Source organism: Daphnia pulicaria, chromosome 7 (genome assembly GCF_021234035.1).
Source record: "Daphnia pulicaria isolate SC F1-1A chromosome 7, SC_F0-13Bv2, whole genome shotgun sequence".
In the NCBI taxonomy this organism is placed as follows: domain Eukaryota; kingdom Metazoa; phylum Arthropoda; class Branchiopoda; order Diplostraca; family Daphniidae; genus Daphnia; species Daphnia pulicaria.
The window spans coordinates 9,524,940-9,538,765 of record NC_060919.1 but is presented as its reverse complement, the minus strand read 5'-3'; the positions used below and the strand labels follow the sequence as shown (position 1 = coordinate 9,538,765).

The following is a 13,826-nucleotide window of genomic DNA, read 5'->3' as shown; positions in this document are numbered from 1 at the left end:
AGTCACCAGGTAGATTGGAGAATAAATACCATTTTATGGCCGTTCCTTCCAAGTATTTATCACAAAATTGGCCCTCATTTCCTGGTTTCCCCAATGATTGTATCTACCCGTCAATAAATACCGCTCCAACCAATATAAGGCGTTTTCTCCAACTCTCGCACTAAAACATGGGGGTGGAATGAACTTATGCTGGGCTGCCATTACAACAGTGGGAATAGGATTGATCTGCTGAACTGGTTGTGTGGGGCCTGAGCTAGATCCTTGTCGTCAGAAGATAATCCCAAATTGATATATTCTCACTTTTCTACTGTTATGCCCTCCATTCCCATACCGGGATTTTTTTTTTTAAATTAAGAAACGTTTCTTTTTTGAAAGGACTGATTAGGTTAGACGATGTAAGTAGACAATGTGGGGTTCAGATGACTTTATGATGACGATACTAGCGAAACGGATATCACAGGGTGGGGGTGGGTGGGAGGTGGAACTATTTATACAACCATAGGCGCGACAAAAAGCAAAACAGGAGAGCAAGAGGGACGACGAGAAAAAATATTTCGGATCAGTTAAGATGGGCAATGGGACCGCCAGTTGTGCTGAATCTTGGTGATTGTTAGCATCCGGCGTCTTTCACGGGTTCTCCAGGTGAGGTCTACATAGACTGCTACCAGAAGACGGGCAGGGGATCGATAAGGCAGTTGGCCAATGTCACCCCGGATCCATGACGAGAGATTTCCAACACATCCAAGCGACTGGAGAGTTGACTGCAGTCAAGAAGTGAGGTCCCGTCAAGCGAAACAACCTGTCATGAGATGGACGGCCGTTTCAATCTCGATGTGGCAGCGATCACTAACTGGGTCTACCCTAGGGTCAATTTCGTTGCAACGGTCTCTGGTGAAAAGAAGCCGCTGGTTGAATAGGAACTGGGACTCTCGGGTGGCCGGAGGGAGGAACTTTGCTGAGCGCCAGATAGCCTCCAGATCCAATTCCGGCTGGGCAAGTTCAATGTGGCCTGAAGTAAACTTTGAAACCAAGAGCCGAGTATAAATCCTACGGTGAGTAAGAGGTTGAGGGAGGGGAGATCCGTTAGCCAGAATCATCCGTAGGTGCTGGAGGGCCGTCTCCATGTGTGCCGGCCGTTGGAAAAGGGCCGCCGTCGCCGGTGTGACCTTGTAAAGATGAAGGAAGTGGCGCGTCGGGAAGACAAGCCAGTTCCAGAGCAGGAAGCGAGCACTGCTGTCCTGGCCCAATAGTGCCATCGCAATGGGCCGTAGGAAAAGGGCCTTCAAGAACAGGTCCGTGTGGAACATGGCCAATCCGCCGTCATTCGTTGGGCGATAAATGGCACCGGGTGGGGGTCGTTCCAGCCGACCACCCCACAGGAACTTTGTATCACCACTTTGGATCTTTACACCAATTGCCGGGGAGGTAGAATCTGGCCGATATAAACTATTCTGGAGTAGGCTTCGTATTTTAGAAAATGAACCTTCTGGTGAAGGGACAAGCAGCGACCAACGTTGGTTCGGACGAGTCCCTGTAGGTGTCCAAAGGCCGCATCCCAAACTCGGGCCGTCGTTTCCATGACGGAGGAAGAAAACGGGATCCCGAAGAGCGTGAGCGTTGAGTCGGCTGCCAGCCAAGGCACTGGCCAGATCTTTCGTTGAGTCCAGCTACCGAGGCCAAGGGCTTTGGATTTAACCTTGTTGAGAAGAAGAAGAACAGAAATCTTGCAGGACTTGGACACCACGTAAAATATCAGTATCCGAGCCAGTAAAAGTGGCGAGGTCATCAACGAAGGCGCGGGTAGTCACTGTCCGGTTAAACATGGATATTCCTTTTAGATCGCGGTGGAGGCGGCATAGCAGCGGCTCGAGAAACAGCGCGTATAGATGAATCGAAAGCAGACATCTTTGCCTCAAGGACGAGAGGCATTGGTTGGTACCAGCGACGGTACTGCCATTCAGTATGGCCATACGGGCTCCCGAGTAGAGAGCTTGAATCCATTAGATGAAAATTTCGGGGTAACCAAAAGCGTCCAAAATTTTCCAAAGAGTGTGACGTTGAACTAGATCATAGGCCTTCGTGAAGTCGACACCAATGACGAGGCCCGGAATCGCTGTGCCTGAAATACTATCGACGCAAGGCACGTTTCTCTCTTCGATAAATGCAATAATATCGCGATACAGCTATAAGTTATCGTAAATCTTTCGCCAAGGGATCCCGCCACATTGAGAGGACTCGACTACGTCGGGAAGCGTTTTCTTCAAGCGATTGACTATCGTTCCGGCTATGATATTGTAGTCACAGTTCAACAGTTTTATGGGACGCTAATCCCATACTTTGCTGGGCTTGTCAGATTTCGGGACAAGGATGACCAAGCCGATCGCCTGAGATTCCGTCACCCGCTTTTGTCGCAGAACCGCATTGAACATTTCGAGGAAGACCAAAATTGTCGTTCCAAAATTGTTTGTAAAAGTCGTAGGGGATGCCGTCTTCACCTGGGCTGCCGTTTAGTGGCATCTTGTGGAGTGTCGCGGATAATTCCGCCAGTTCCGGTGGACGATACAGATCAGATGGGAAAGATTAACGCTGGATTCTACCAAGAAAGGCGGCTTTCAAGGTTACTTCCGCAATTTTTGACACTGAATACCTTGCAAAAGCTGTAGGTAAAGGATTTATTGACCGCGGCGATGTCCGATATGGTATCTCCGTTCCCTGGTAGCACACTCACATCCATCGTCTATCATATGGATGTCTTCATGTCTAAATCGAATCTCATCTAGCTACAACCTAAATTGGATATCAAATGGATACTCAATTTACTACGACCTTATGCTATCTTCGTATAGATGTCCTATAGATCTACGTTCACGGACATCCATTTGTGACTAGAAATCAGACGCTTAACAGACAGACGTAACGAAAAGGACTTAAACATGGACTAAATTTTCATCATTTTAACTGCTAATATTAATTTAGATCCGTTGAACCAAATACAGTTAGAAAGTAATAACAAGTGGTGTAGTGTGTAGAGCACTGGAGTACCACTCCTAAGAACATGGTTTCGTGCCACCGAGGAAAGTTTCTTTTCTTTTCTTTTTGCTTAAATTTAAGTATTTTGAAGACGGCTGTAAGCCGTACCCATTTGAATGTCTTACAGCGCGACATTAGTATAGACATATGCAATCCTATTGACGTCGGGTTAAGATATCTCACTCGGCTGATTAGATGGGCTACGTACATCTTATGGATAGAGGCGTGCTACCAGGGTTGTCATCCAGCAAAGATCGGGTCGGGTAAAGTTGGCCCCGAGAAGATTCCTTCCGCTCATGGAAAAGTGACGGGGTGTCGGTATCGACCTCGGACGTGCTACAGGAGCGGATTTTTGCTCCATGGAGCGTTCGTACATTCCAGTTGCGAGCTTCCTCGCGGATTGCTTGAAAATCTACCTAGTTGAGCTCACGGCCTGAGGCCGTCATTTTTGAAAGTCACTATCGACCAATCTCCTTGCGGAGAAGAGCACGGCGACGGCAGTAGCTTTGGGCAATTCTTTTCACCCCGAGTTTGAATACCGTATCCCACCATTCGGTCACGTTTGTTCGGCGGAGGGGAAGAGCCGATGCAGTGGCGAGGAACTTGGTAAACAGATTTCCAAACGCGTCTTCTGACAAAAAAGACATGTTAATTTTCCAGATAGAAGGTCGTGGTTGAACCTCCAGTTCTGGATCGGAAAGTAGGGAACATTGAGCATGAAGAACGGAGTGATCCGTGACGTAGGTAGCATCCAAATGGATTGCAGAAATGAAATAACTGATGGGGAGGGAAAAATAAATCCAGTCGATTCTAGCAGATCCCCCTTGGTGAGTATAGGTGTTTCCCAAGTCCCGAGGCCGGAGGGCCTTCCACATGTCTACTAGCTCCAAACTGGACACCAACGTAACCAAGGCATGATCAACCTTGGTAGAAGGGGTTGTTCCAGCTAATCGGAGCCTATCCTGAGGGCCGTTTACAGAGTTGAAGTCCCCGACAAGGATGAGAGGGCGCTTGACAGTAGACAGAAAGGCAGGGACGACGACCTGGAAGAAAGCGCTCCGCTCCTCACGAAAAACTCTTCCGTACGCCCCGTCCGGTAGAGGGAAACAAAGGAGGCATTGTGCAGTTGGACCGATATAAGGCGGCCGTTCGGGTCACAAACAAAATGGTGGACGGTCAGGGTGTGGCCGGATCCTGAGTGTGGCTCCGAAATGTGGTCGTCCACCTCCGACGCGGAGTCGGAAGGCCGATGTTGATCGCTTGCACCTCCACCGGGGGAGCTCTCGGGTAGTGATGGAGCATCACGCGGTGTGGCCTCCGGGGTTTCCGGTATAATCGACGGGTTGACAGACGGAATCGGTGTTACAACATCAAGTGTGTGTAGAAGAGTGTATTCTCGTGTATTCGGGCTCTGCATCTGAGGGGTCTGCCTTTACCGGACGACCTCTAGTGGTCAGATCTACAACATCTCCCCCTTCTTAGTTGACAAGTTAATACATTGATTGCCAGGACAATGACAGACAACAATTCTTAGTTAATACGAGTAGCCTACAATGACACACAACAATTCTTAGTTAACACGAGTAGCCTTGCATACACCAACTAATGCATATGATAGTAAGGAGCATGTGACATAATTGAGGTGATTGAACCAACACAACAGAACACAAGCTATCACACACATTAAATTATAAGAAAGATCAAATTTATGACTTCAAGTATGGGCGACCGGAACGAGTAGATCCTTGCCGAATAACCACTGCTTCCGGAGGAATCACCTGCTGCTGGGAAAGCGTAGGTGGTGTAGTTTTGGACGGCTGACCACGATGATTCGGCCCTGTTGTAGGATTTGGAAGGGTTGGTTCTGTCGCTTGTGATGTTGACGGAATGATGAGAGGAACCTCCGGGCGGATCGGTTGAGTGAGGGGCGGATGCCACACTAATTTTGAAAGGATGGGACCGGCAGCCACTGCACGGGCTTTGCTTGATGCGCTGGACGAATGGATGGGACCGGCAGCCACTGCACGGGCTGTGCTTGATGCGCTGAACGAATTGATGGGACCGGCAACCACTGCACGGGCTGTGCTTGATGTGCTGGACGAATTTTCGATATTTATATCACGGCGTGTGCGACGAAATACACGACCATCAGCCAAACGAACAACATAAGAGCCCGGCACTGTACAGACGGATTCGATGGTTCCAGGTATCCACAAACCACTGATGAGTACTCTGACGCTCTGTCCGACTCTGAGTGCTGATCCCCGGACATCAAGGCGGCCTCCGTGTTGAAAGCAGGCCATTTCCTGTCTACGTTGTAGCTGAGCTTGAACGCAAGACGCTGGGACATGCTGCGGAGTAAGTTGATCGGGTAAAAACGCAAGATTTCCACGCAGATGACGACCTTGCAAGAGGACTGACGGCGACGGAAGACTATTTGATACTGGAGTGGACCGAATGGTTGCTAAAGCTTCCCAAAGCGTTTTGCCGGATGCAAACATTTTGAGGATGGTACGCTTTACAGTCTGGATATGAAGCTCGACGAGCCCATTGGATTGAACGTAAGTGGGGCTGGATGACACCGCACGGATGTTGCGCCGATCACAGAAAGCACGAAACTCTGCACAGTCAAATTGAGAACCGTTATCTGACATGAACACTTCCGGGGTGCCGAAATCAGAGAACACACGCGCAACCTCCGCGATGATGGAGGAGGATGTCAGCGAACGGAGAGGCACACAAGACGGCCACTTGCTGTATGCGTCAACAACGAGCAGATAGTTGACACTTTCAAAGGTGAATATGTCTCCCGACACATATTGGAATGCGTGTGAAGGCAGCGGCACAGGACGAAGCGGCGGTGAAGGATTTCGATGGCGATGTGTTTGGCATGTGATGCAGCCAGCAACCATGTTTCGGATTTGGTCATCGCATCCTGGCCAATACACAGCTGATTTGGCTCTCAGAATGCATTTCAGTTCACCAAAGTGTCCATCGTGAGTCCCCTCCATGACTTCGGGACGGAGAGATACTGGAACTACTAGTCGATTGCCATACAGAAGTAGTCCGTCTACTTCAGAAAGGGCATGACGGTTTTGCTGCTATTGGACAATGAGACTTGTGGTCAGTCCAACCTTTTGACAGGATCTCTTTGACGAGACAAAGCGTAGGATCCGCAATCTTTGCAGCTGCAAATTTTTCTCTAGTGGATGCTTTCGGGATGACTAGGTCGAGCACTGCATGAACTTGCTCTTCACACCCCTGAGTGACGTTATCATTAAATAAGTTGGGTGACGGCCCCCTACTGAGTGTGTCAGCAATGAAGAGATCCTTGCCCGGCTTGTAAACCAACTTGAAGTCGAACTGTTGCAACTGGAGACGCATCCGCTGGATTCTGGGCGAAAAAGATGCGATTAGTTTTTCCAAGAGGCCAACCAGCGGCTTGTGGTCCGTTTCAGCCACCACTGTCTGGCCGTACACGTACTGTTTAAATTGCAGTAGACCAAATTGAATCGCAAGAGCTCCTTTTCAATTTGAAAGTAGCGTTTTTGAGTCTACGTGGGTGATGTTGATGAATATGCGACGGGCTGACCGTTCTGCAGCAACACGGCTCTAATGCCAATGGGGGACGCATCCACCGAAACGACAACATCCTGAGAATGATCAAAGAGACGTAAGACAGGTATAGACGCTAGGGCATTTTTCAGTGTGGCGAATGCCAACTTTTGAGGCTCCTCCCAGATCCACGCGGCGTCGGCTTTTAGTAGGTCACGAAGTGGTCTGGTGAGTTCAACTAGGTCCCGACAAAATTTTACAGATAGGTGACCATTCCGAGAATACGTACAAGGTCAGCAGGAGTGTCGGGATCTGGCATTTCTAGCATTGCGCTGACTTTGTTGGGATCCAGTGTGAGAGTCCCCTGTCCTATGACGTGACCAAGCCACGGAAGTTCCTGGAGGAAGAACCGACATTTCTTTAACTGAAGTTTGAAGTTGTGAAGACGGCAACATAGGAATACTTTTTCGAGATTTGCGTGCAGCTTCTCCTGTGTTTCTCCGGTGATGAGGAAGTCATCAAAGTAAATGAGAACACCTGGCAGATCTCCAAATAGATCAAACATGGTTTGAAGGTAGACTTCCGGGGCTGACTTCAGTCCAAACGGCAGGCGAAGGTACCGGTACCGGCCCCTAGGTGTCGCCATCGTACAGAGGTAGGACGCTGCAGTAGACAATGGTATTTGGTAAAAGCCTGAGGCGGCATGAAGGCTGCAGGAGTATCGGGCCTTACCGATTTTTGCAAAGAGTTGTTCGATGGTAGGTACTGAGAAGTGTTGTCGCTGGACTGCTTTGTTCAATTCCGACGGGTCCAGACAAATACGCACGTCACCATCCGGCTTTCCCACCACCATAATCCGGCTGGCCCACTCAATGGGTTCGTGAACAGGTGTGATGCCCGCATCCTTCATTTCATCAAGTTCACACGATCTTCGAGGCAAAAAGGCAGGCGGCTGGCCGCACATATAACTGGATCAACACAATTAGTGCCAGATAACAATTTTATATCGTGTTCTACTGGTAATTTACCTAGACCAGTAAATACATCCATGTACTTCACCACTATTGGATGAGGTTGGGTGACGGGAATCGACTGAAGGGCATCAACTCGGCGAATGCGATTAAGTTTTTCACAAGATGGCAGGCCTTGGTTAGGTGGCTGCCCAGGCTCGTCAACAACCACAAAGTCAACCACCACTTTAGTACCACGATGAACTATTTGAGCGGTGTGTCGGCCTAGAACTTTTAACAGACCGTTTTGTGGGCCATAGTTTCGAACAATAGGCCCTGGACGAAGATGTTGACGGGGCATACCGAGAAAGAATTCATGAGGAAAAAAATTGCAGGTGGCGCCAGAGTCAAGTTTGAAGTTTACGTCGACGCCATCTAGCGACAGCTGTTGGTGCCACTCGGTCCCACCACTGGACGAACGCAACATGTGATTCACAAAATAATCATCATCAACAGACCTCGGAAGAGACATTGCGGTACCTCCTTGTTCAACGTTGCCAATCCACTGATACTCTTCTTCCAACGCATGCACCCTGCCTGTTGTTGCTGGCGGCGTTTGACGTGCTGGCTGCTGCGGTGGCCTCTGGTGTTGATCATTCTGATTAGGACAGCAACTGACGGCATGTCCAAGCACTCCGCAACCATGACAGCGCACATTACCCACACGACACTAATTTTTATTATGATAACGATTACACTTACTGCATCTCCCTTGCTGATTGTCTGGATGAGGTTGAGTTGACGGCAAGGTTTGATTTGTCGATGTGGGCTGCTGCCGCCTTGTAGACGGGCAATAATCTGGCATACTGGAGGGCCTCCGGTCGAAGCTTCGATCCGCGTGTGTTGACTCAGTTGCAGACGGAGTATTGATGATCGTGAGTTGATTCCTGGACGTTTCACATGCGCGTAAGACAACACAACCCTTTAGCCAGTTTCAAATCGTTTTCGTAGAGAAGCTTTTCCCTCACAAGAGAATCCGCCACACCTAGCATGAGTTGATCACGTAACACCGACTCAATGGCATCAGCTGGATAACCACACGACTGTATCAGGCTTTTTAGTTGAATTAACCACGTGTCCAAAGTTTCTCCTGGAAGCTGATGGCGTCTTAGAAACTTGAAACGTTCAAATACCTCACTACGTCTGGGCTCAAAGTGTGCTTGAAATTTGTCTAACACCGGCTGTATCTTCTTGGCATCGTCGTCTAGTGCTCGAGAGAATATGAACGTGTCGTAAATTTTGAGGCCCTCACTACCGAGAAGAGTGATCAGCATGCCCACCTGTTTTTCTTCATCGACATCTTCGTCAGGATCAGTGTGAATGGCGATCAGGTACCACTCGAATTGTCGACGTCAAAGTTTTCACTGTGACACCAAATCACTGGCATCGAACGAAAAAGGTTCAGGGGTCTTGAGAGATGACGACATCCTAAATTAAGATTAGGAAGTAGCAGGATGCACCAGATGAAGCTGGATACACGAGAGTTCAGTACACAGTCTAGAAAAACCACGTGCAGGACTGTGCAGACGTCAGAACTTCTGACACCATGTTACAACATCAAGTGTGTGTAGAAGACTAAGTGTATTCGTGCTCTCCATCTGAGGGGTCTGCCTTGACCGGACGACCTCTAGTGGTCAGATCTACAACAATCGGCTCCGCTTCAGACGATGGGATCTCCTGAATCAGGAAAGAGTAGTCTCTCCAACACGGCTGTGGATTTATTACGGCCCGTGACCTGGCGCCATTGATCCGTCTCTGACGACAAAAGCGGGGGGGGGGGGGATTTTGGTAGATAGAACCGGCACAATTTCTCTCGCCAGAGTTTTTGTGACCACCTTGGGGGCCATAGGACCCTTCCTGGAGCTAGGTTTGGACGCTGCCGGCGGGATCTTAATCAATTTCTGCGGGCAGGCCGTTGCCATATGACCAGTCAGGTTACATTCCCCGCACGTTATTGGCTGTTTGGAGTAACGCTTATAAACTTTGTAGTCCCCAACTTGAAGGTAAGAGGGAATGGTGGCACTCAAGGGCATCCGAACCGTAATTTCGCCAGTGAGGCAGGGAATCATGCCAGCTATGGCCCTTGCGTAACGATCTTCCCGCAGGTCCAGCACAGAACCAAATTCCCGTAGTCCAACTTTGAGGACTTCCATATTGGCGTTGGGTGGGTAGTCCAAAATCCGCTCAAATTTCTCGTCCACGTTGGGGTCTTTGATGAGAACTTGAACCGTCCGGCTTTCAAGGACATGTTGCTGAGGACCGCCATGTTTGTCCAAAATCGCCGTTACGTCTGCAGACTTGAAAAGGGTGACTCGCACGACCTGATCACCGACCAACAGGACTGGAACGATCGCCAAGATTTGTGATTCTTGGAGGCCGAGACCAGTCACAAAACGGTGCACTGTTCACAACTGGAGACGGGGCTGTGGGTTACCAAACCCAATTTCAAAAGTGTCTTCATACCTCATGGCGAAGCATCGCCTCAAGCCGGGAGGGAGAGGAGGGGCAATAAAGTCGCTGACTAATAAGACCAATAAATTCTAAAACGAACTAAATCACTTCCTAGTGTAATAATAAAGCAATCTAGGCACGATTCACTTGAAAAGTTCCTATGATAAACTGATGCAGGCAGATTCACCATGCGGGGGATCTCGCGAAAACACGTCCACCGAGCCTCTTGGGCGATATAGACGATATGGGATTTTGAACAAAGATTTCTGCCGAAACACGGGATCGAATCAGGGACGTTTAACTCTTCAATATAACGCTCTCCCAACTGAGCTATTTCGACATATACAAATAATTGATACATTTTTTCCTTATTTGCACACGGCTCATTTGTCCATTCGTATGATTCTCGCTTAGAGACGCAAGGGAATCTGAACGAAGAACTTGCCGAAACCAGGAATCTAACTAGGGACCTTTACATTTTCAATTCCCAACTAAGCTAGTATTTTTGCACATTTGCGATTGTCCAGCGATCTTCGTCTGTTGGCTACAAACTCATTACTGTGTAGCATATTTATCAGTTCTCAAGAGCTCAGGTACAATCCGTGATATCCAATCAATCCGACATGGTACATGCATATTTTTTTCTTCGAGATTGAGCCATTGCTTTTCGCTTGTCGCATGTTCTCCATGGACTGTAGAGGGGTTTACTAGGTTTAAATGGATCACCATACTATGTGAAACAAAACATCAGCAATATAGTTTAAAAAGCTCAGATTAATACAGGATTGGTACTGTATCAGGCTTTTTAATATCGCTGCGATGATCAATGATCGAATCATCATCGAAAATTCTTTTTATGTCTTGTGATTATACGCGTTGGATTTTAAAACTAGGTAAAACAACGAATAGATTTGGCTAACGTCCGAAGTTTCCAGTTCACTGAAATTGTGAAAAAAAATTGGAAGTGAATTAGTAACAGTTTTTTCATGGCGGCTTACAGAGTTTCGCCCGTTTCAATTTTAGTTTCAATTTTTTCCATTGAAATTTTCGTCAGTTCCGTTACCAATTGGATTACAAAATTCCTTAGTTATCAGTTAATTCTTTAATTTTTATTTCTTTTTCAAAATCACTTATATGTTACTTCAGTCTTGCTCCCATAAGGAGCTATGATGCGAATTCTGGACAGACTACACTGTCCGCTCTGTAATCGATCTTTATAAGTTTGGAAAAGTATCCTTTTTTTCAATATGTCTTTTGCTTGCTTTGCAGTTCTAATTGAATGTTCGACTATAAGATTTTGCTAATTTTTTAACTGCAGATTTACCCTTTGCTGGTATCGAACATCAGTCCTTCCACATGGTAGGCTGATATTGATATGCATGATGACATGTGCTATGTTGATATAGATACGATGGATAAAAGGGTAATGAAGAGTTAGTCATTTTTTTTTCGTCTGCTGTCCAGAATAGGGTTGGTGCATGAACAAGGGATTCCTTTGAAAAAAATATCATTAGAATCAGTTTTGATCATTAGAATCGGAAATTCGCGTTTCGCGTTTACGCACAAACGCCATAAGTCGGATCGCTGTCCGGAATTCGCTGTTGAAAAATTGAAGTTTCGATCGTTTTTATCGCATTTTCATCGTGCGATAGAAAACGCGATAGCGATATTACTTTTATTACTTTAGGCTTTTTTTTAAAGAAGATTAGGAGAAGGTGAAAAGGACGCTAAAATTTGAAAAATAATAATTTTAAAATTAAAAGGTTGAAATATTTCCTTTAAGTGGGCTTGCAAACACCAATTTAAACTCCTCTAAGTGATATTCATTAAAAATATTGTGTTTCTTAAATCCAAAGTTTTGGCTTGCAATTTAGTAAATTTTATTTTAAAAAATTTAAATTTGGGCAACGTAACAAGTCTGCTTAAATTCGCTGTAAATTCGATATCCATTTAATCATTTATTTGCATAATGTTACCCATATTCCTCAGTCCCTAAATAAGGAGTTTTTTATGATAATTATCTCACATTTTTGGTAATTATTAAAATAAAAAACCGCATGAATTGAAATGACTGTTGAATATACTAAAATACGACACTACTTTCAGGTATTTTAAGTCAGCTCCTGATGTGCTTAGACTAATAAAGCCCCTTGGGCGCCTTCGGAATTTAGAGTTAGTTAAATTTTAGATGTAGGGGAGACTGGAGTAAAACGGGACACCGGGTCAAAAGGGACAGTGGGGGGAAAAATAGTAGATGTTTATAAAACTTTGAAATTTTTTAGTATGTTATGTAAATCTGTATAATCTACTTTAGCATGAAATTTGGTTGATTTTTGTCAATAACTGCATGAGTTATTGACAAAACTAAAAAAACGGTTTTTTTTTTGAAATTTTCGTCTCCGCCATTTTATGTTTATAGAAAGAAATAAACGCTAATGGCATCTAAATTTAATATGGAAATGAAGCTGATTCATTTCTTGATCGTTTAAAACAAAAATTAGAATTTTAGATCAATTCATTTAGACAGTATGAACTTTTTAAAAAAAGAGTCATAATCGGGAAATCGGGACAGCTGTTTTTGCCAAAAATGGGACAGTTACGGGCCAATCAGCGTACAGCATTTTAAAGAGGCTTGATTTCCTGACCTGGCTACGCAGGATATCCTACTGCTCCATAAGGAATTTTGTTATATAAGAAAAAAGGTTTATTAACAAAATAATAAAATTGAAACATTTATAAACTCAAAGAGTCTATGCAGTGGAACACTTTTTAAATTTTTTTAAATTTTATTAATGAATTTTAAGGCGAAAACGGAGGACGTCCCTTACCACCCACCCCAGTGTCCTCACTTACCCCCAAAAATAGGCTCCTCCCATAAATCTGAGTAAACATTAAAGGTCTTTTATGGGGAAATGGTTAATTATAAAATTATAAAAAAAATATGGGAGGTACATTACAATGGAGCAGTTACACATCCTGCGTTGCGCATTCTCCGCAAATGCGAAAATCTCATTTGTGTCCAAGCTGGTGTGTGTCACCTACAGCGTCTTATGGGAAAACCAACTTCTTCCCGTTAAAAAAGTTGTTTTCCTACCTATAACTTTGATTTCCCCCCTTTTCTTCCTAACAGTGAATACTTTATTCATTTCTCTATTACCTAATTTTTATTTCTGTCCCCAATTCCATCTGGTTAATTTTTAATTAATTTTTGTTTGTGACTGGTTTTTTTGTTCGTCTCCTGTAGCAGACGTTTCTAGACGTTTCTAGACAGAATCGACCACGCTACGAACGAAATTCTTCTGCTAGAAGTATCTAATAAGCTCTATACCTAACTTCGTCATGCCTTATAGTTAAAAACTAAACCTTTAAAATACCCTAAATCGTGTTTTTCGGATTTCCTCGATTCTGATTGGTCGAGAAAATTCCCAATAAAGACTTTCGGGGTGCCTCTCTCAGCAGACTACTGTAACTTGTGCTGCATTAAAGGCCCCTAAACCTTCGGTAATTTAGTAAACTAAATTCCTCAGGGATAAGACGGAGTCCATAATTGTCATTTTCGACAAAAAAATGCGACTTGTGGTGACGCAAAATTTTCCGTACACCTACAGGCAAATTCAAGCTAACCTATTAAAAACCTTTCATTAAAAACGAAGAAAAGATCCCAATTTGGGATCTTTTGGGATCTTCGTTTTATCATTACTTTTAACTTTGGGATTTCCAAATTAATGATAAAACTTTATGAAGGTCTTCGAACTTTCTTGCTGGGAATCGCGAGCATGG

The 13,826-nt window shown here is 45.4% G+C and overlaps 1 protein-coding gene across 1 annotated transcript; it reads right to left on the bottom strand.

The window, feature by feature from the left end:
• Positions 1-4,736: 4,736 nt before the first annotated feature.
• Positions 4,737-10,063, bottom strand: LOC124348705. The gene is made up of 9 exons (XM_046798979.1): positions 10,030-10,063; positions 9,395-9,963; positions 8,581-8,932; positions 8,298-8,482; positions 7,640-8,178; positions 6,871-7,553; positions 6,623-6,823; positions 6,165-6,554; positions 4,737-6,100 (listed from the first exon to the last, which is right to left on the bottom strand). The coding sequence occupies exons 1-9, from the start codon at positions 10,061-10,063 to the stop codon at positions 4,737-4,739; spliced, it is 4,317 nt and encodes a 1,438-aa protein (XP_046654935.1).
• Positions 10,064-13,826: the final 3,763 nt, after the last annotated feature.